The 21,818-nt window shown below is 43.3% G+C and overlaps 1 protein-coding gene across 1 annotated transcript in view; it reads left to right on the top strand.

Annotated features, from left to right (window-relative positions):
- mtr (5-methyltetrahydrofolate-homocysteine methyltransferase) overlaps positions 1-18,625 on the top strand; it is a 49,156-nt gene extending 30,531 nt beyond the window's left edge. The window contains exons 27-33 of the mRNA XM_079292934.1: positions 3,050-3,125; positions 3,872-4,027; positions 5,203-5,402; positions 6,319-6,519; positions 6,609-6,801; positions 14,293-14,405; positions 17,209-18,625. Coding sequence (XP_079149060.1) covers positions 3,050-3,125; positions 3,872-4,027; positions 5,203-5,402; positions 6,319-6,519; positions 6,609-6,801; positions 14,293-14,405; positions 17,209-17,298 — 1,029 coding nt within the window. The 3' untranslated portion in view covers positions 17,299-18,625. The remainder of the gene's footprint in view (positions 1-3,049; positions 3,126-3,871; positions 4,028-5,202; positions 5,403-6,318; positions 6,520-6,608; positions 6,802-14,292; positions 14,406-17,208) is intronic.
- The last annotated feature ends 3,193 nt before the right edge of the window (positions 18,626-21,818 follow it).

Raw genomic sequence — 21,818 nt, 5'->3', positions numbered from 1 at the left:
GACCTACACTGTGCATTGTTCTCCTCCTGTTCTAGACCTACGCTGTGCATTGTTCTCCTCCTGTTCTAGACCTACGCTGTGCATTGTTCTCTTCCTGTTCTAGACATACACTGTGCATTGTTCTAGACCTACACTGTGCATTGTTCTCCTCCTGTTCTAGCCATACGCTATGCATTGTTCTCCTCCTGTTCTAGACCTACGCTGTGCATTGTTCTCCTCCTGTTCTAGACCTACGCTGTGCATTGTTCTCCTCCTGTTCTAGACCTACACTGTGCATTGTTCTCTTCCTGTTCTAGACATACACTGTGCATTGTTCTCTTCCTGTTCTAGATCTACACTGCATTGTTCTCTTCCTGTTCTAGACCTACACTGCATTGTTCTCCTCCTGTTCTAGACCTACACTGTGCATTGTTCTCTTCCTGTTCTAGACCTACACTGCATTGTTCTCCTCCTGTTCTAGACCTACACTGTGCATTGTTCTCTTCCTGTTCTAGACATACACTGTGCATTGGTCTCCTCCTGTTCTAGACATACACTGCATTGTTCTCCTCCTGTTCTAGACCTACACTGTGCATTGTTCTCTTCCTGTTCTAGACCTACACTGTGCATTGTTATCCTCCTGTTCTAGACCTACACTGTGCATTGTTCTCCTCCTGTTCTAGACCTACACTGTGCATTGTTCTCCTCCTGTTCTAGACATACACTGTGCATTGTTCTAGACCTACACTGTGCATTGTTCTCCTCCTGTTCTAGACATACACTGTGCATTGTTCTAGACCTACACTGTGCATTGTTCTAGACCTACACTGTGCATTGTTCTCCTCCTGTTCTAGACCTACACTGTGCATTGTTCTCCTCCTGTACTAGACATACACTGTACATTGTGCTAGACCTACACTGTGCATTGTTCTCCTCCTGTTCTAGACATACACTGTGCATTGTTCTAGACCTACACTGTGCATTGTTCTAGACCTACACTGTGCATTGTTCTCCTCCTGTTCTAGACATACACTGTGCATTGTTCTAGACCTACACTGTGCATTGTTCTCCTCCTGTTCTAGACATACGCTGTGCATTGTTCTCCTCCTGTTCTAGACCTACGCTGTGCATTGTTCTCCTCCTGTTCTAGACATACGCTGTGCATTGTTCTCTTCCTGTTCTAGACATACGCTGTGCATTGTTCTCTTCCTGTTCTAGACATATGCTGTGCATTGTTCTCTTCCTGTTCTAGACATACGCTGTGCATTTTTCTCTTCCTGTTCTAGACATACGCTGTGCATTGTTCTCCTCCTGTTCTAGACATACACTGTGCATTGTTCTCCTCCTGTTCTAGACATACACTGTGCATTGTTCTCTTCCTGTTCTAGACATACGCTGTGCATTGTTCTCTTCCTGTTCTAGACATACGCTGTGCATTGTTCTCTTCCTGTTCTAGACATACGCTGTGCATTGTTCTCTTCCTGTTCTAGACATACACTGTGCATTGTTCTCCTCCTGTTCTAGACATACACTGTGCATTGTTCTCCTCCTGTTCTAGACCTACGCTGTGCATTGTTCTCCTCCTGTTCTAGACCTACACTGTGCATTGTTCTCTTCCTGTTCTAGACCTACACTGTGCATTGTTCTCCTCCTGTTCTAGACATACACTGTGCATTGTTCTCTTCCTGTTCTAGATCTACACTGCATTGTTCTCTTCCTGTTCTAGACCTACACTGCATTGTTCTCCTCCTGTTCTAGACCTACACTGTGCATTGTTGTCTTCCTGTTCTAGACCTACACTGCATTGTTCTCCTCCTGTTCTAGACCTACACTGTACATTGTTCTCTTCCTGTTCTAGACATACACTGTGCATTGGTCTCCTCCTGTTCTAGACATACACTGCATTGTTCTCCTCCTGTTCTAGACCTACACTGTGCATTGTTCTCTTCCTGTTCTAGACCTACACTGTGCATTGTTCTCTTCCTGTTCTAGACCTACACTGCATTGTTCTCCTCCTGTTCTAGACCTACACTGTGCATTGTTCTCCTCCTGTTCTAGACATACACTGTGCATTGTTCTAGACCTACACTGTGCATTGTTCTCCTCCTGTTCTAGACATACACTGTGCATTGTTCTAGACCTACACTGTGCATTGTTCTCCTCCTGTTCTAGACCTACGCTGTGCATTGTTCTCCTGTTCTAGACCTACGCTGTGCATTGTTCTCTTCCTGTTCTAGACATACACTGTGCATTGTTCTAGACCTACACTGTGCATTGTTCTCCTCCTGTTCTAGACATACGCTGTGCATTGTTCTCCTCCTGTTCTAGACCTACGCTGTGCATTGTTCTCCTCCTGTTCTAGACATACGCTGTGCATTGTTCTCTTCCTGTTCTAGACATACGCTGTGCATTGTTCTCTTCCTGTTCTAGACATATGCTGTGCATTGTTCTCTTCCTGTTCTAGACATACGCTGTGCATTGTTCTCCTCCTGTTCTAGACATACACTGTGCATTGTTCTCCTCCTGTTCTAGACATACACTGTGCATTGTTCTCTTCCTGTTCTAGACATACGCTGTTCATTGTTCTCCTGTTCTAGACATACGCTGTGCATTGTTCTCTTCCTGTTCTAGACATACGCTGTGCATTGTTCTCCTCCTGTTCTAGACATACGCTGTGCATTGTTCTCCTGTTCTAGACATACGCTGTGCATTGTTCTCCTCCTGTTCTAGACATACGCTGTGCATTGTTCTCTTCCTGTTCTAGACATACGCTGTGCATTGTTCTCCTCCTGTTCTAGACCTACACTGTGCATTGTTCTCTTCCTGTTCCAGACATACGCTGTGCATTGTTCTCCTCCTGTTCCAGATATACCCTGTGCATTGTTCTCCTCCTGTTCTAGACCTACACATCTCTTTGCTGCTAATGATATCCAATCATTTAATGTCCTGATCTTTTCTCAGTGGGTTGTATGTGTGTTTGCACATAAATATTAACTTTAGCCAATTGAGTTTACTTGTGCTGAAATGTGTTCCATGAATGTAATTGCCTTGCCTTCCTCTTCATCCTCAGAATCGTAGGTATCTGTCTCTTTCCCAGGCCAGAAACAAGGCTTTACATATCGACTGGCTCTCTCTGCCCAGACCAGGTAAGTCAGCTCAGATCAATGAAATCCAAAGTCATTCCAGAGCTGCAATGGAATCGCTCGGGTCAACTCCTCACCGTCAATGTACGTCCACTAGAAGTGTTGTTCTTGTCTCCGACGGGCTCAGATTGTGTCTGATAACATGAGGGAAAGAACCTTTGACTTCCTGTCTGTTGTTGAGTCTAACTCGAGGACCATGTCCTATTGAAGTCTGTCCTCACGTCCACATTGTGGAAGTCAGCTCGATATTCAGCCGTGAACATCTTTTAGAAAACACCAACTCAACGAACTGACAGCAGCGGCTCTCCTCTCTGCTACTCACCTTCCCACCGTGTTCATCAAGTCACATGACACGATAACAAGCAGACCGGATCAAGACGCAGGTAAAGAAGAAGCTTTAATTTCTCTCTTCTTTGTCATAAAGACGCCTGTAATAACAATCGGAGCCTCTCAGGGGCAAAGAGCAACACTTCTAGTGGACGCACACTGACGCTGAGCAGTTGCCCGAGCGACTACATTGCAGCTTCCTCAATACTGGACCAGTTTTAGAAATGATTGTCCCTATTCTTCACTTTCACACAAAACATAGTCACAACAAGTTTCCCTTTAAAGTAAAATACACTGCTACAGTATCCGTCAGTACAAATATCACACAGCTTTGCTACAAGCGGATACAGAGGAAATACTACATTGTGAGAAGTGGACCTTTTAAAAAGCAAGTGTGCTCTATCCTCGTCTTTGTGTTTCAGTGCGTCCTCAGTTCCAGGGCACCCGTGTGTTCGAGTGCTATGACCTGAACAGTCTGCTGGACTTCATCGACTGGAAGCCTTTCTTCGATGTGTGGCAGCTGAGAGGAAAATACCCCAACAGAGGTTACCCCAAGATCTTCAACGACAAGACCGTCGGTACGAGCTTCACCAACACACCACCAGCATCTGGCGCGCTACGTGAATGCTGATCGTGCATTTTCCGTTCAGCGATGTCAACACTCAGTTCTGGATATCAGCAAGAATGAAGATGATTCAATACTGTCGTTTATTATACAGTTCCTTCTAATCTATTGTACGGAAATAATCAAGTTATCATGGTTCAAAGTAAAATCCTTTATTTGGCTCAGGTTTAAATATCATTATTCACTAAAAGGTCAAACATTCCTCATGGATTATCATAAAGAGATGTTACTGGATGTTAAGCAGCGCATGTGAGCGAGGTTGAGAGATGGGTGCTCTCCTCTCAAAGCCGCTCCGCTGAACATCGCTGCTCGCTCGGCTCGGAGTTCAATCGCTCACCACTCTACTCCAGAGACGAGCTGCGTTGCGTCTGTAACTAATGCTGTTTCTCATTCAAAGCTTCTATTGAGGTTTTAATGAAGCTTTGAATTCCATAAAGTATGATGTCATCAACCTAACAACAAAATCTTCCAACAAAATTCTAAATTGAGATAAAGTGATTCATTAGATTTTACGAGCTGATCTATTTTATTTCTATTCATTCAACTTTCCTTTATGAATATAAATTGTAATTTTCGTTGAATAGGCGCCTCCTTTGTGTGGGCGGGACAGCAAACAGGTGTTTGACAACATGTCGTTTTTGAAAGGCTAAACATTTCGTTGGACAAAAACTTGTTGTGGATTTTGGAAATTATTACGTCTAGCTTTTCTTTTTCAATAAATGTTGACTTCACAACACTCTGGAGTTATTGGTGATGTTTGGATCACACAAGTCTGAAACTATCCTACGCAGCCGCTGTGCACAACCCACAGATGCATTCTGGGTCAGTCTCTCGTGGGCGTGGTTTGGAACTCGTGGTGCGAGTGGTACCGAAGCTAAATTGGAGCGGCAGATCGGGCAACGCTCCAACTTTTTACAAAATTGTAAAAACTCCCTATATTGTATATATTGTGAATGCACATGCTTGTGGAAGGTACAGTGTCTGGTGAGTAGTGCAGTGAAACCAGTGACTAAAATAAGTGTACTACTACGACAACACATCGTCAGTAGTGAGTCAGAGGAACTCCCAGCCGCGTCGTCGCAGGAGGTGAAACCGTGTCTGACCGTGAGCAATATATACTTCCTGCAGGTGCGGAGGCTGGCCGGGTCTTCGATGACGCCCAGCGGCTGCTCAACCAGATGATTGACAACGGTAGTCTGAAGGGGCAGGGCCTGGTGGGGTTCTGGCGTGCCCAGAGTGATGGAGATGACATCCACGTGTACAAAGATGATGTCACAGTACACAAAGACACCGAGCCAATCGGCACATTCCACGGCTTACGGCAACAGGTGAGGTCATAGACAGCTGTGGTGTATTTCATACAGACGTGCACAGATCCACCTCACAGCAGCAGCCTGGATTGTTGCTGATGTTGTTGTGGAGCGCTGCTGTTAAAGGGCGGGTCCATTATTTATGTTTTTAAGGTTTTTATATCATGCTGTAGCCTCCCAGTGGTGTTCCTTATGTATACCTTACCTTTTCCCATGTGCCCTTACGTTGCTATATATAGAAGCAGACAGCACTACTACTACACCACTACTGCCACTACTACTACACCACTACCGCCACTACTACTACTACTACTACTACTACTACACCACTACTGCTACTACACCACTGCCACCACTACCACTACTACTACTATTACTACTACTATTACTACTACACCACTAGCACTACTATTACTACTACGACCACTACTACTACTACTATTACGACCACTACTACTACTACACTACTACTACTACTACACCACTGCTACTACTACTATTACTCCTACTACTACCACTGCTACCACTACTACTACCGCTACTACTGCTACCGCTACTGCTACTACTGCTACCGCTACCACTACTACTACTACCACCCCTACTACCACTACTACCACTACTACCATTACTACTACTATTACTACTGCTACTCCTACCACGACTATTATTATTACTACTATTACTATTACTACTACTGAGAACCCCTCTTGTTGTTTAGCTGTCTGAGAAGATGGAGTGCACACATGTAGCATAAACAAAGCATGTTGCTGGTTGACTATGCGGAGGCATCAGCCAGCCCATGTGTGGTGCCTAAATGTTTTGCCAGATGTTGTACTTTGGATTTGATTTTGTTATTTTCTCATTCAGATTCTGAATGTGACCTTCATTACCAAAGTAACGGTAACATTTCCGTGTGTGTGTGTGTGTACTGCAGTTGGAGAAGGACAGCTCCAATTCAGAGCCCTACCTGTGTGTGTCTGACTTCGTTGCCCCTGCAGACAGCGGCGTAACAGACTACATCGGCATGTTTGCTGTGGGCGTGTTTGGAGCCGAGGAGCTGAGTCAGCAGTTCCAGGCTCAGGGAGACGACTACAGCAGCATCATGGTCAAAGCCCTGGCTGACCGACTGGCAGAGGTACAGGAGGGACAGCTTCCTGCTTTTTTAACTGTTGCTGACGCGGTGTTTTCTTTGGTCTCTGATGCAACCTGCTGTTCGTCCTCCAGGCCTTTGCCGAGGAGCTCCATGCTCGCGTGCGCAAGGAGCTGTGGGGCTACAGCACGGACGAGGCTCTGCAGACCTCAGACCTCCACAGAATTCGATACCAGGGCATCAGACCTGCAGCTGGCTACCCCAGTCAGCCTGACCACACAGAGAAGTCCACCATGTGGAGCCTGGCTGGGATCCAGGAGAAGACCGGTGAGAGCATCAGGCATTTTACTGTCATAACTGCAGCTGAAAGGCTCCCAATGCTGTGTTACTGTTTGTCCCATGAGGCACGGGTCAAACAATCTATAAGTAGTGAAAAAAGTCAGTAAGAATAAACCATGAAAAATCCTACACACACACTGCTGCTTGGTGGGTTGAACTGTACTTTAGGTGGAAGCGTGAGGTCGACACATTAATGCTAGTCATTAGAATAATACAACCAATCTAGTCTTAATTTAGAGAAATGTAATCTTTTGTGTTATTTTGATAATTTGTATTAACTTTGATATGATTATTTATAGATCAAGTAAATGCACATTTAATTAATCAAATTATAATAGCTTTTTGCAAATTCCTATATTAATAGACTGTTATATGAGAACTTAAGTCTATAATGTTTCTGCCGACACACTCTTGGACTTCATGTTCACATTAGTGCATTATAGCGTTATAAGTTGGTACAATGCTTATCATGTGGTCGCTCTGGTTTATTTTAGGGCTGCGCCCTGAGAGTCAAGTAGAATCATTTGTACGTGACTCCTCGGTCTACATGAAATTCTTCTTCTTCAGCCTCTCCAGCTCAAAGGGAGAACGAGATAGTGGTGGTCGAGTGAGCAAGAGAGGGACCGGAGTTGGAGAGAACAAAGCTGTGAATCGGAAGAATATAATGTGTATTTTATCTGATTGTTTAGAATAGAATAGAAATGTACTTTATTCATCCCCAAGGGGAAATTTGTCTGTGGCAGCAGCAAACAGGGTTACACAATAAAATAAAATATTGGGTATGGAAAATGCACACGACATACAATAAAATAACAGAGCATGACCTATTCAATTTAAGAAAACAAAGTAATAAAAATACACAGTATATACACTAAATATAATCGTATTAAATGAACTAAGTGGGAAGAAAAAAATTAAATAAACAAAACAGCAGTGCACAAGATCACCAACAGCAGCAACAACAGTGTAGCAGTGTTACAGTCTTGTGTTTCATTTGGCCAGAGGTGATTTATTATAGAGTCTAATAGCAGAGGGCAGGAATGTTCTCCTGTATCGGCCCTTGTGATAGCGGAGCTGGATCAGTCTGGTGGAGAAAGTGCTCCGCTGTCCCTCCAGGAGGTGGTGGAGAGGGTGGTCCGGGTTATCCAGTATGGATAATAGTTTCCTCAGTGTCCTCCTCTCCACCACCTCTTCCAGATAGTCCAGTTTGCAGCCAATGATGGAGCCGGCCTTCTTAACCAGTTTGTTCAGTCTGTTGGTGTCACCGGCTCCAATGCTGCTCCTCCAGCAGACTACAGGAGTACAGTGCACTGGCCACAACAGACTGGTAGAACATCTCCAATATCTTGCTGCACACGTTGAAGGATCGAAGTTTCCTCAAGAAGAAGAGTCGTCGACTCCCCTTCTTGTACACAGCGTTGATGTTGGTCTTCCAGTTCAGTCTGCTGTCGATGGAGACAACCAGGTACTGGTACTCCTCCACCATGTCCACATCCTCTCCCAGAACTCTCAGCGGTTGTGGAGCCATCGTCTCCTCCTGAAGTCGACCACCATCTCTCTGGTCTTGGCCACGTTCAGACGCAGGTGATTTCTACCGGCCCACTCCACAAAGTCCTCCACTACTGCCCTGTACTCCTCCTCCCGTCCATCCCTTATACACAACTGGTCGGTAGTCATTGAGGCCAGATGGTGTCGTCTTCTTCGGTACAGGAACCGGGCACGACGTCTTCCACAGCACCGGGACTTCCTCCTGCTTCAGGCTCAGGTTGAAGAGGTGTTGAAGGACATTAGACAGCTAGATGGCGCAGGTCTTCAGGACCCTGGGGCTGATGCCATCAGGTCCAGCAGCCTTGCCTTGGTGGAGTCTCTCCAGCTGTCTTCTCACCTGGCCAGTCGTCACAGAGAGGGGGGGGGGGGGTCATAGTGTTGGTGGTGGCAGAGCCCTTAGAAGTGGAGGGCTCCGAGTCCATGCAGCTCACCAGGGGGGACAGAGGGGGAGGTGGTGGTGTTTGGGAGGTGAGGTGTGTGGAGGAGACAGATGAGGGCTGTGAACTAAACCTATTGAAGAAACAGTTTAGCTCGTTGGCCCTCCAGGGAGCCCCCTGGTTGTCTCCCTCCAACCTTGAAGCCGGTGATCTGCTTCATCCCTGTCCACACCTCCTTCACGTTGTTCTGCTGGAGTTTGGCCTCCAGCTTCCTCCTGTAGGTGCCCTTGCACTCCCTGAGCTTCACCTTCAGGTCGCGCTGGACTCTCCTGAGCTCCTCCCTGTCCCCAGACCTGAAAGCTGCTTTCTTCTTGTTAAGAAGAGCTTTCAGGTCACTGGTAATCCATGACGTTTCATGGCGGTTATCTTCTAAAGCACAAATATACACATCCACACCTCCTCACACACCTACGGGAAGGTGCCAGATTTTGAATGAATGCAGCCCAAGGCCCGCTTCATCCTGCTGTGGTCCGTCTGTGTGAGGCCTGTGAGATCTGTGAGCCTCGGTACGCTGAGGGGCGTGACCAAGCAGCTGCGTTTGACCCGGGAATGGGAACGGGCTGCACACCCTGCTTATCGGCTGGGGGGTCCAAAGCTTTTTGCTGATGCCAAGGAAAGTCCAGAACACAGTCAAATAGACTGAAAGGGGCACCAACACTCACAACATTGATTTATGTGACCAAAAAAGGTCCCAATGCATATGTTGGGGTCTGACCATATGGCTTCAACATGTGCTGTGGACAAAGAGAATCAGGCCTTCCCTTTTTCAAGCAAAGTTTCATCCTGATTTGTAGTTTGATGAGAGCAAACCTCCTCTGAAGGAATTTCACACTAGGGTGTGAATTCCCCCCCCCCCCCCCCCCCAAAAAAACTATGGTTCCTGAAGTCACCTGAATGCACCGCTGCAATCTCATTGGCCGAAGGCCAAGAGACCCCAGGACCCCTGTGGTTCAACCACTGTCCAACAAAACTGCCTGCAGATCACACCTCCTTGCTTTTTCCCTTCGACCTCCGTCGAACAGGGAGCACACAACGCTCTCTTCGCCCTGGGACCCGTCCTTGGACATATGAAGACACACCAGCCTCCTACCTCCAGCACGACGCTGGCAACCGAAGGCCACGAGGGAGCCGCGGCCCTCAAACCCTCAATCCCTCATCAAACCCTGTCAGGTCACAAAGCCATTTCGCTTGTCGAAACAGCCGTGTTTTCTTTTTTTGAGTTAAGGCCCTCAACCCGCGAGACGAATCCGCTTACGCGATCCGTTTTCCGCTTTTTGCTTTTCCCCCCTTTTTTTGTGCACAAACCGGCACAGAGGAGCCCGACGAAGCCTCGCTCCTCTCGTGACCGATGATTCCCGGTAAGACGCGCAGACACGCCGTCTCATCCGAAGTTAACTGTCCTCCCTGCAGCGAGTACAGATCGGACCTGCGTTTGCTCCAGAGCCACGCCAACGGACCGAAGCCGCAAAAGCCGTGCGAGACACAGCGCCCGCTGCAAGGCCGCGCTGCAAGCAGCCCCCCCCCCTTCCTGACGAGGAAAAAGGACAACTTCCCCACGAACACTTTTCCGTTGCAACGAAGCATCGACTAGTAAGGTTCATGGTATCTGGGCATAGCTTAAATTAACGTAAATTTAATTCAGGTCATTCATTTATATGTTGATATTCCCGTGTTTTTGTGTGTTTAAGTTACTGTCGCGCGATATCGAGGTATTGCGCAACTCCTCGCGGACCAGAGAAGCTCCGCTGTATTTGTGTATTAACTGCTATGACTGTTTATTTGGGGATTATTTTTATTCATTGTATTCCACTCCGTGTGGGAGTTCTCTCTTCATTAACTCGACTCTGTGAGTGAGCTGAGGGTCGTGGCTTATTACGGCATAAGTTACCAGCAGTTCAAAGACGACAGCGGTATACTTATGCGTGATAGAACCAGCAAACTCAGGCTCCCTACAACATCGCACGCCGAAGTATGATTCACGTCGAGTTCTCGCTCCTTTTTCCTTTTCTTCCTCCTCTCACGTAACACGCACACACACAGCTCCTATCTCTGCCCCTGGGGAAACCCAGTTCAAACGCTCGCCTCACAACACACGTTTGCATCGGCACACGTGATTACATACAGCAGTCTCACCGCCATTTTGTCCGAGTCACTCGACTCCGCCATCTGGTGGTAGTTTAGCTGTAGTATCTTAAGGCCCCTCCCCTTTTGTCCGCGTCACTCGACGCCGCCATCGTTGTAGTCTTTAGCAGTAGCTGTAAGACCCCCCTTCCTTTTCACCCACACACATGCACACACACATGCACATACACACACACACACACACACACACACACACACACACTGATATACACCCTCACCCATTTTATTATTTTCTTTAGGTATTAGGCATATAAAATTGTATGATAGTGTTTATTGGTTGCAATATTAATTGATTTGATCATTTACTATTTTGATTTAATAAACTCTGTTATACTTTAAGGAGCAGTCGTCTGTGATTACTTGTCTATGTGTATTTAATGAAACTGTATGTAGTAGCCCTGTGTACGAACTTAACCCTTCACTGTCACTGAATGTGTAGTCGCACCCGACTATTGACATTGACATGAGTGACCACTAATTATGAGACTTAGTTTTATCATTTGGTTATTGGTCCCTGTTTGCAGGGTGGTGCCCCGTTGTTATTAATAATTGTTACATACATTAATAATTCTATTGATGTCAAGAATTCAGTTTCTTAAATGCTGATAACCCAAACACGCTCCTTTACGTTCCCAACACATATGATGTGCATGTAGCTTATATCTGAGTGCACAAACAGGAATTCTGCAGGAATTCTGCAGAGCTTCAGATGTAGAAAATGAGTCTTTGCTGTTGAATGCTTGAGTCGCTGCTGAATATGTGAATAGGCCGCTGTCTGCTAACATATTCACCACAACAGTGTGAGAAGGTGATGGTGTGTTCATGTGTTTACGGCTCGTTCTGCGCCCCCAACCGGCAAAACCAATGTTCTTCTGGCAGCATACGCTCTGCTCTGTTAGTGACTTTTAGAGGACCCCCCCCCCCCCCACACACACACACCCCATTTCAAAATAAAAGCCCCAAAGAGTGAATTCTAATTGAAATGCTTGTGATGAAGCCAGGCATTTAATAACCTCTGTTTATATGTGTCAGACATTATGATTATGTCTCCTCTCCCCCACCCAGCACCACCCTTTTAAAATAAAAGCACCATGGATTAACTGTATTTAAACAAGCTCAAAATTAGGCTTTTTTGTTAAAAAAAATGAATGCTCTTACTAATACTGCGACAACTACTACTGCTGCTGCTAATATAGTATTACTACTTTGACTATAACTTTTGCTGTTGCTACTATTACTGCTACTACTGCTACCATCAATATTATTACTACCACTACTGCTATTACTACCACTACTACTATTACTTGTACGACAACTGCTACTACTACTACTGCTATTCATGCTACTAAAAGTAGTAATACTACTACAGCTATTAGTACGACTGCTACTAGTACTACTACTACTGCTACATCTTCTACTGCCATTACTATTACTACTACTACTACTACTGTGATATTAAATACTACGACCAATACTACAGCTCTTTCTATGACTACTGATACTATGTCTTCTACTACTTCTTCTAATTGCTAATACTTCTACTTCTAATAATACTTCTACTACAACTACAACTTCTACTACTACTACAAATATCACTACTACTACTACTAGTACTTATTCTAATGCTACTAATACTTCTACGAATAATACTTATACTAAAACTTATACGACTACAAATATCACCACTGATGAATTTTTTTAAGCCACAGAAACTGTTCAAATATCAAAATGTTCAGCTCTTTCAGGAGAGGTGTGATATGACTTTTCATATTTGTAATCTTTAAACTCTTTGTATATTAAGGTTTTTGCAATTTGTTTTTGAATTGGATATCTATTTTCAGCAATGTTTTTGCGATTAATTTCAGTTTTCAGCATTCCAACGCATTTTCAGCAGGAAATGCATTTTCTAGTTCTTTCTTTCTCTCGCTCTCGCTCTCACTCTCACTCATTCTTTCTTCTCTCTCACTCACTCACTCACTCACTCATTCTTTCTTCTCCCTCGCTCTCTCTCTCTCTTTCGCACACTCACTCATTCTTTCTTCTCTCTCTCTCTCTCACTCACTAATACTGCTGCTGCTAATATAGTATTACTGCTACTACTACTTCTACTATAACTTTTGCTGTTGCTACTATTACTACTACTGCTATTACTGCTACCATCAATATTATTACTACCACTACTGCTATTACTACCACTTCTACTATTACTTATACTACAACTGCTACTACTGCTGTTCATGCTACTACCAGTACTAATACTACTACAGCTATTAGTACGACTGCTACTACTACTACTCCTGCTACTACTGTTATATTAAATACTACGACCACTACTACAGCTATTACTAGTACTACTGATACTAGGCTACTACTTCTTCGAAATACTAATACTTCTACTACAACTACAACTTCTACTACTACTATTACAAATAGCACTACTGCTACTACTACTACATATTCTAATGCTACTAATACTTCTACTTCAACTTCTACTACTACTATTACAAATAGCACTACTGCTACTACTACTACATATTCTAATGCTACTAATACTTCTACTTCAACTTCTACTACTACTATTACAAATAGCACTACTGCTACTACTACTACATATTCTAATGCTACTAATACTTCTACTTCAACTTCTACTACTATTACTACAAATAGCACTACTTCTGAAATTTGTTTAAGCTACAGAAATTGTTCAAATATCAAAATGTTCAGCTCTTTCAGGAGAGGGGTGCTTTGACTTTTCATATTTGTAATCTTTAAACTTTTTGAATTAAGCTTTTTGCAATTTTCTTTTGAATGGGATCTATATGGAGAAAATCTTCAAATCCTGTTATACTTCAACTTTCAAAGCCTTCTTCTTCCTCATACTTTCAGCTACAGACACCATAGAGATAGAAGGTTTTTCAGCAGTGCAGTTTAAATGCTTTCGGGCTTCAACATTTTTCAGACAGTCTCCCATTTCTTAATTTTAAGCAATTTTTTCACAATTAATTTCAGCTTTCAGCATTCCAACGCATTTTCAGCAGGAAATGCATTTTCTAGTTCGTCATGTTTTTCACTAAGCAGGTTAGGGCTGCGTTAATTGACACTAATAATCATTTTATGGAAATTCATTACCAAAGAGACAATTTACGGCTTTCATCAAATGAGACCTAAAGGCTGGATGGATGGAACAGAGAGAGAAAGTCATCTGAAAATGTTTCTGTTAAGGATAACAACAATCACGCATATTCAGATTCTACAAGTGTGATTACAAAACACACTGACCTTCGGCTTCATGTCATTTTGTTTCCTTGGCTGTGTGTGCATACAGTAACAACGTGTGTGTGTGTGTCTCTAGGTATTCTTCTGACAGAGTCGCTGGCCATGATGCCCGCTGCCTCTGTGTCTGGACTTTACTTCGCCAACCCTAAGGCCTCGTACTTCGCTGTGGGAAAGATCACCAAGGAGCAGGTTCGGCTAACCGTCCACATCTTTAACTGCTAGAAGATAACTCAAGAACATGTTGCCACTGATAGAGATATCCCGCTAGCGCCATCACTCCCCAATACTATGCCATCACTCCCCAATACTATGCCATCACGCTGGTGTTTTGTGAGTCCTCGGCTGACATTGACAATGATTATAGCAGTGGCGGGCCGTGCATTTTATACCTGGGCCTTCACTGCCGTCTTGCCACCAAATAACCTCATGATGGCGCCACAGCTACGGTTATTTGTTTCTAGGGGTGTAACATCACGTATTCGTTTTCAACCGTTCGATACGAGGCTTACGAACCGAACAATAATACTGGTGCATTTGGAAAATGCAGAAGCTTAAATTGTGGTAAATATAATGTTTTCGGTGGAGACACCGGTCTGTCTGTCTGTTTAGTTTCCGGGTCAGCGTCTGACCCGGAAACTAAACAAAACACAACTGAGGCGCGAATGTTCTGCGAGGCTATGCTAAACTAGCTTAAGGAAAACAACACGCACAAACTCACGCTGCATTCTCCCCGCAGCGTTTAGCTGTTCCTACTGATTCAAACAGGGCTAAGCAATCGCACACAATCCCCATTTCTCCAGACCATCATTCTTGTTTGTAAAAGAAAACAGCCCAAACTGATTCAATGATCCGGACCCTAACCCCACGCAGGACGGGATGCTTCGTAATTAACGGACAATGCATATGGTCAAAATCGATGTAATTAACATGATGACAAGAGCTAACTCACAAGAAAGAATCACATTTATTTAAAACAAGGCATGACAAAACAATCCAGCAACACTCACACTAAAGAGCAAGAGCCATTCAAATATTATTTACATCAGGGAACAATATCCATAAACGACACGATCGGCAAAATTAACACACTGCAGATGTAAAGAAAACAAAAGCAGTTTCACTGACCGAATGCTGTTCTATTTAAATACAAAGTCCATCCTTCTGTCTTTGTTCACAAAGAGTTCAATGAGGTGGTTGTTCAGTACATCTGTGCGTTTCAGTCCCTTCGATTGCCATGGCTGCCATTGATGACAGTCAGCCTCCCCAGTTGCGTTTCTGGAATAGGTTTCGATGCGTTTTTGGGCTGAAAACGTCCACTCGACAGACGCAGTCGATGTCTGCATCGTCACCGCCAAACATGCCAGTGCGTAAAGTTGACACATGCTCTCCACCAGATCTTCCTGTTGAAGGAAAGCCAGTAGATCAGCAGGGCTTTTTCCTCCCAAGCCAGCCATGGCGTACATGGCAGTCGGTTCTGTTTTCAGCCGTGTGAGATCATCAAACAGAGATCCGTGACTCTGCGTTCGGCTGGAGAAGGCCGAATCCGGGAATTTCTTCCGATATGCCTCAAACTGCTGGGGGTCGAGGAGGGAGAGAAACATTAATTTCTCGTGGTCTTTGAACCGATTTCGTATCTAGACAAGAATGTTGTTCCCAGTAACTCCGCCACCAAATCAGCTTCTCGTCCTTCCGCCATTTGATGTTAAAAAAACAAAGCTAACTAAAAAAATAAATAAAAATGCCATAATTTCTTCCATATCTTTCCACTTGAACTCTGACTGCTAACAACCTCAGTTCTGCTAGCAAGCATAAGTTTCACTTTAGTCACGTGCTCGCCCACTGACCAATCACAGCACACTCTGCAGCACGTGCACCTGGACATGAGCGGCACGTAATGCTGACGTCATTATAGGCCGCTAGCCGCCGCTGACACGTCAAAGAATACGCCCAACATGTCAAACTAAAGATCTGATTGGTTGAACACTATGACAATCAACAACATCGTCCCCATGTACTTTAATCTGCACTGGCTGCAGGTGAGACTCTGCAGGCCTCGGGCTCTGTTCTACCTAGAGACACAGAGGTGAGATCTGATTGGATAAAAGCTCTACTTAAAACAAGCTGCACTGGAAGCAGAGCAACTGAGGAAGACAGTAGCTGTGCAATGAGAAAATAAGATAATGGGAAAATATTTTTATAAATTATAATACATGTAGTGTATTATAAAAAATATATATATATATATATATATATATATATATTTTAACTATATATATATATATATATATTACCTTGTGATTAACAAGTCTCTACCGCGGCGTTGTCCAGTCTGAGTTGTCCGTGTTTTCAGTCTTGGAACTTTAACCCTTTCACAGTGTGTTTTCACTTCATGAAAGTTAAATGTAACCGCCGCCTTCAAATGTCTCTCTGTGTTCGGTTGGACTGGCAAAGAAACAAGATGGGGTTGGTCAGAATGCGGAACCCGAGGCATCTGAACCGCAGTCCACAAACCAGCACAAACAGTTTGAGTTGTCCTCTCGACATATTACAGATCTCTTTTTTATTATATTGTTCTCTTGAGGAAAATGCTTTTTGGCCACTTCAATCACAAGATTTGCTGCTTTTTATTTTACATCCATGGCTGAAGAAAAATAAATCAAAAATAGTTTGAGTAAGTTAGCTTACCAGACCACTGTAGCCTGTGGTCACAGTGGTTGCATTGTGGGTAATGTAGGCAGTAAAAAGAATGACTGTGTTCTGATGCATGGAGTTCAACCTCTTTTTAAAAATGATATAGTCCAAAGATGTTACAGCAGTGCAGAGCTACATCCCTGGAGTGCTCTTCAGCCACTATAGAGACGGATCTCACTAATAACTGAGAAATGATTCCAACTGGGATTTCACTTTAAATTCTAGCAAATACTTTAGAGGAGGGTTAGGGTTAGGACACAAAATCCGGCATAACTTGTATGGTCTCTGCTCTTGTCTTCAGGTGGAGGACTACGCTGGAAGGAAAGAGATGTGTGTGGAGGAGGTGGAGAGGTGGCTGGGGCCCATACTGGGCTACGACAGCGAGGCGTAGAGTGTGACCAGCAGTAAAGTGGACCCACACAGAATCAGGTTGACCGTCCGACCGGTCTGCTGGAGCCCACACAGGTCCTCACTGCTTCCACATGGCAGTAGAACAGCTGGTTCAGTCCTCTTGTGCCAGCAGGTTATGACCAACCTACTGCTACTATGCACATGCTCGCATTGTGTGACATGATCTCTGAAATGCATTCAACGTCCTTCACGGAGGGATTCTCTTAGCTCTACAAATAGAGTGAAATAATCTGTTGGTCACGTGTGTCTTCTTTAGCACTTCTTCATCGATCACGTTAAACGATCGTCGCTATTATCTTTGCTCAATGTTGAGATCCTTATTGTCTCATCCCTGTCGGTCAAAGTCTACATGGTTACTGATGCTCCAATCTGCCGATTATTCAACATTTTAAACGATTTTAAACATCCGTGTTTAAGTGTTAGGTTATCTTTAAGGAACACTTCAACATTTTGGAAAAATTAATGTTTTGCTTTCTCTACAAGAGTAAAATGAAAACATTGACATCAATGTCATGTCTTTGGAGCTTGAGTCAGGACGTGGTTAGCTTAGCATAAAGACTGGAAATAGGGGGAAACAGCTAACCCATACTGTTGAACACCTCTCAAGCTAACTGTAGATGAACAGCAGTCTATCCATCTGCCTTCAGCAGCATATCAGTGTACACCTGTTCTGGTCTGTAGACACAATGCTACCCAACCTGGTAACCTGGTTACCATGACAACAGGATTCACTGCACCTGCTTTTGTATTTGTCTGTGAGCTTTGGAGGTGTCGGTAGGTGTCATTTTAAACTTTGAACAAAACCAGGCTAGCTGTCCTCCCCGGCTTCCAGTCTTTATGCTAAGCTAGGCTAACTAGGTCCTGCCTCCAGCTCTGTACTTTAACACACAATGAGAACCTTTACATCTCACTCTTACAAAGAAAGTGAACAATTGTATTTCCCAAAATGTACTATTCCTTTAATGCAAACAGCTTTAGAATAGGTTTGCTTCAGGGGAAGAAATACCCAGAAATGATTATGATAAATATCATATAAAATATCTGATAAAAGACAAAGAATCTCTTTGTTAATGTGACAGTTTTCAGTTAGTTTTATATTTGGCGTTACCGACTAATTCATTTGCACTCAACCAATTGTAATATGTGTGAAGGCACACTGATGACACGACAACTATAGTAAACCAATTTTTTCCATTTCTTTTATTTTCACAATTGTATTGTTTTAACAACATCAGCATTTGCATTGAGGCAGAAGTGTACTGTGAAGTGTTTTTAAATGGTGCAATAATAAAATGCTAATAATTTGATGAAGTTAAATATTCCGTTGATGATGATAAGAAGACAAAAAATGAATTCCCCCACCTCTCGTTGCTGCTATTCCACTCACCATTGTGTCTTTCTACAGTATTTTCTTCCATCTTGTTTCCATCCATTTCCCCTCAACAGTAAGTGATGCAGGCCGCTCAACCCACACAGCAGTAACAGGAGCTGTAACTGGCCAACCGGCCAATGATCCCTTGCGTATCAACCACTTGCGTGTGGCACATCGGTGCACTGCTTTAAACTATAGTGCAAATTAAAGTGTAAACAATAAATCAAGAGAGAAAAAATATAATAAGCACTTTTATAAAGTAACTTGGCACCCCCTGAAATTCTTGTCTTGCTGGTCGCCAGTAGTTTAACTTGCCACCTTCCTGCGTTGATGCCAGGTGTCCACTCGGCCTGTGGGAGAGCACCATTGGGTGTGGTTTCAGGTGGAGTGATGATGGCTGCAGTCGGAGGTGGAACTCCACCAGAGAGAGCAGTAGAATTCAGCTTTAAAGCCTGTCAAGTTGCTCTTTAGAAATAAAACAGAAGTAGAAACATTTCAGCTGCTCAGCAGTGGCCATTCTTTTGTGTGTGATGTTGCCATTGCGACCGTTGTAGCGGGCTAACTTTTATATAAACCAAACCGACGTACAGTAAGATGCACACTCGCTGAGGTGAGGTTTTGCATTAATGACTAAAACGAGCAGTGGAGTAACGTTAGTAATGTTACAAAGCACAGAGAGCCAGAGTAAATTAGTAATTGAGTGAAGTTTAACAACTCCATGCTTCATCCACACTCTTCTTGTCGCAGCGTAGGAAAGCACATTGCTGTCAGCAGAGAGAGAACTCTGTCACCGTGTAGCATTAAAGCATGGTGGAATTAACTAGATAGCTAGCTCGTTAGCTCCACCATGCTTAATTCAACACATCTCACAAGTGTTCCCTGTATTCTAGCATCAAAATGATTAAAATAGACCTTGTAGTTAGAGCTGTGGACTCTTGAGTATGGGTATGCAATTTTTGAGCAGAGGCCTAAAAATAGGGCTAGGAGTTAAGAGGATTATTATTCATTTTGTAATTTCTGGGGGGATTGGAGAAGCGATGCAGAGGATCTGTAAAGTATGACAAATGTATCGATAAATATGAATTCTTTCTTGATCTTTTTAATCAAGCAATATGCATGTTCTCTATCAACATCCACGTTGTTTAAGTGTTGGGTTCCAATTCAATTTGGGCTTCTGTAAAATGCGACCGCATGCATTCACATATGTTGACACATGTGTCTTAAGAGCCCTGATGTGCTGCAGTGGTTGATCGCAGTCTGTATGAAACTTTCTCTTATGTTGAAAAAATAAATAGAAGTAATGGTGGCATTGCAAACGATGTAAAACACGAGCAATAGAACAGTGTTTGTTTTTTTAAAGAAATTAATTCAACACATTTCTGTTTATTTATTTCTGTATCTCTGAGTTTATATCTCCAGTCCACCATAAAGAAGATAAATGTAGATATTATCGCGGGACATTTAACAGTTTAATGTCTTCTGTAGCTCTGGAGCACATGTGTCAAACTCAAGGCCCGTGGGCCGAATATGGCCCGCCACGTCATTTTATGTGGCCCGCGAATCCGCCAGCAAAAAGAAAATTAAAATAAAAAAAAGATTTTTTTTTTGGAAAAATAATTAAAAGTTAGACTTGATAATAAAAGTATCCCCATGGTCGAAATTATGAGATAGAAAGTTGAAATTATGAGACAGCATGTTGTCTGTGTACCGACATTAAAACGATCACAACAGGTGGACAGGAGAGGCAACAGCCCGAAAAGAGGTTTTCCAACAATTGAAAAAGATCGACAAATAATCCCAAAATGTCCACGAAGAGAAAAATTGATGCAGAGGGAAGAAAATGTAATGAAAGATGTGAAAGCAAATACATGTTTGTGCTTCAAGGAGAAAAACGGGTCTGTCTTCTGTGTTATGAGGCGTGTTGGTGATGAAGGATACAATTCACGTCTGCATTTTGACACCAAACACGGAGCTAAATTTAGCCTCCAAGAAAAACATCAAACTGTCCAAGAATTAAAAGGCAGACTGCAATCACAGCAGAATATATTCACACAGCTACAGCCCAGTGCATGCTGAAGGTATGTGAGCAGTGCTCCGACCAGATACAGACTTTTACAAATGTCAGTTTGTGAAGAAACACCATCGCAGACCGAGTTCATGAACTAGCAGCAATCTAACAACACAGCAGCTAAGAGACGAGCAGGTACTTGTGTTTCTAATGAACTGTTGAAGAAAGCACAGACAACACGGATACATCATCTATCCATGTTCATCAGACCTGACTCTCAGTGAGCAGCTCTTGTATGTAGCTGCATGCACAGGACGACGACAGGGAGGAACATTAGTGATGCAGAGAGGTGACACAAACAGCTTTGAACAAAGTTAATGTCATAACTTGTGTTTGATATTTGTCTTTGTTATTTTCTTTAATAGTTTGATCTTTGATAGAGTCATGTGGGTTTCTTAACCCTCAATTAAAATGATTTATGTTCTAATAACAGAAATATGTTTAAATATCATTTTACATTCATATAACTGCATGTACAATATTTGTACACTTAAATAAACAATAATCAAATACAGAGAGTTATTTAACAATATGTTTGGGAGAAGTTAGTTATACAGTCTTACAGTTACAACCGGCCCTTTGAGGGCGACCGTGATGCTGATGTGGCCCAGAGTGGAAATGAGTTTGACACCCCTGCTCTGGAGGATCTCTGTCTAATCTCAACAATTTAAAATCGGGGGCATGGAACACAAAAATTCCTCTAAGAGGGAAATATGTCTTTTTTTTAAATGTTGGGGTGAACTGTCCCTCTAACAGCATGAAAATGTCTACTTGTTGCATGTTCGGTTGTCATGATCCATATTCCAGCAGCGGACTCAAGTTCTACAGAATCACGACCGTTTCAGATCAACAGCTGTTTCAGTTTAACAAGTGACCAGTGGCGGCTGGTGGAAAATGTTCTAGGTAGGGCCATCCTATCAATTTCAGCAAACATCCCAGTATGATTTAATGCAAAAAAATGTAAGTCTCAAACACGCATTATTACTTGGCAGTTAAATATTTAACATGTATTCCAACACGAAAACAATCAGTAAATAACACTTATATCATATAATATAAC

Source organism: Melanostigma gelatinosum (assembly GCF_949748355.1).
Source record: "Melanostigma gelatinosum genome assembly, chromosome: 21".
In the NCBI taxonomy this organism is placed as follows: Eukaryota; Metazoa; Chordata; class Actinopteri; order Perciformes; family Zoarcidae; genus Melanostigma; species Melanostigma gelatinosum.
This window is presented reverse-complemented; position numbering and strand designations above follow the sequence as displayed.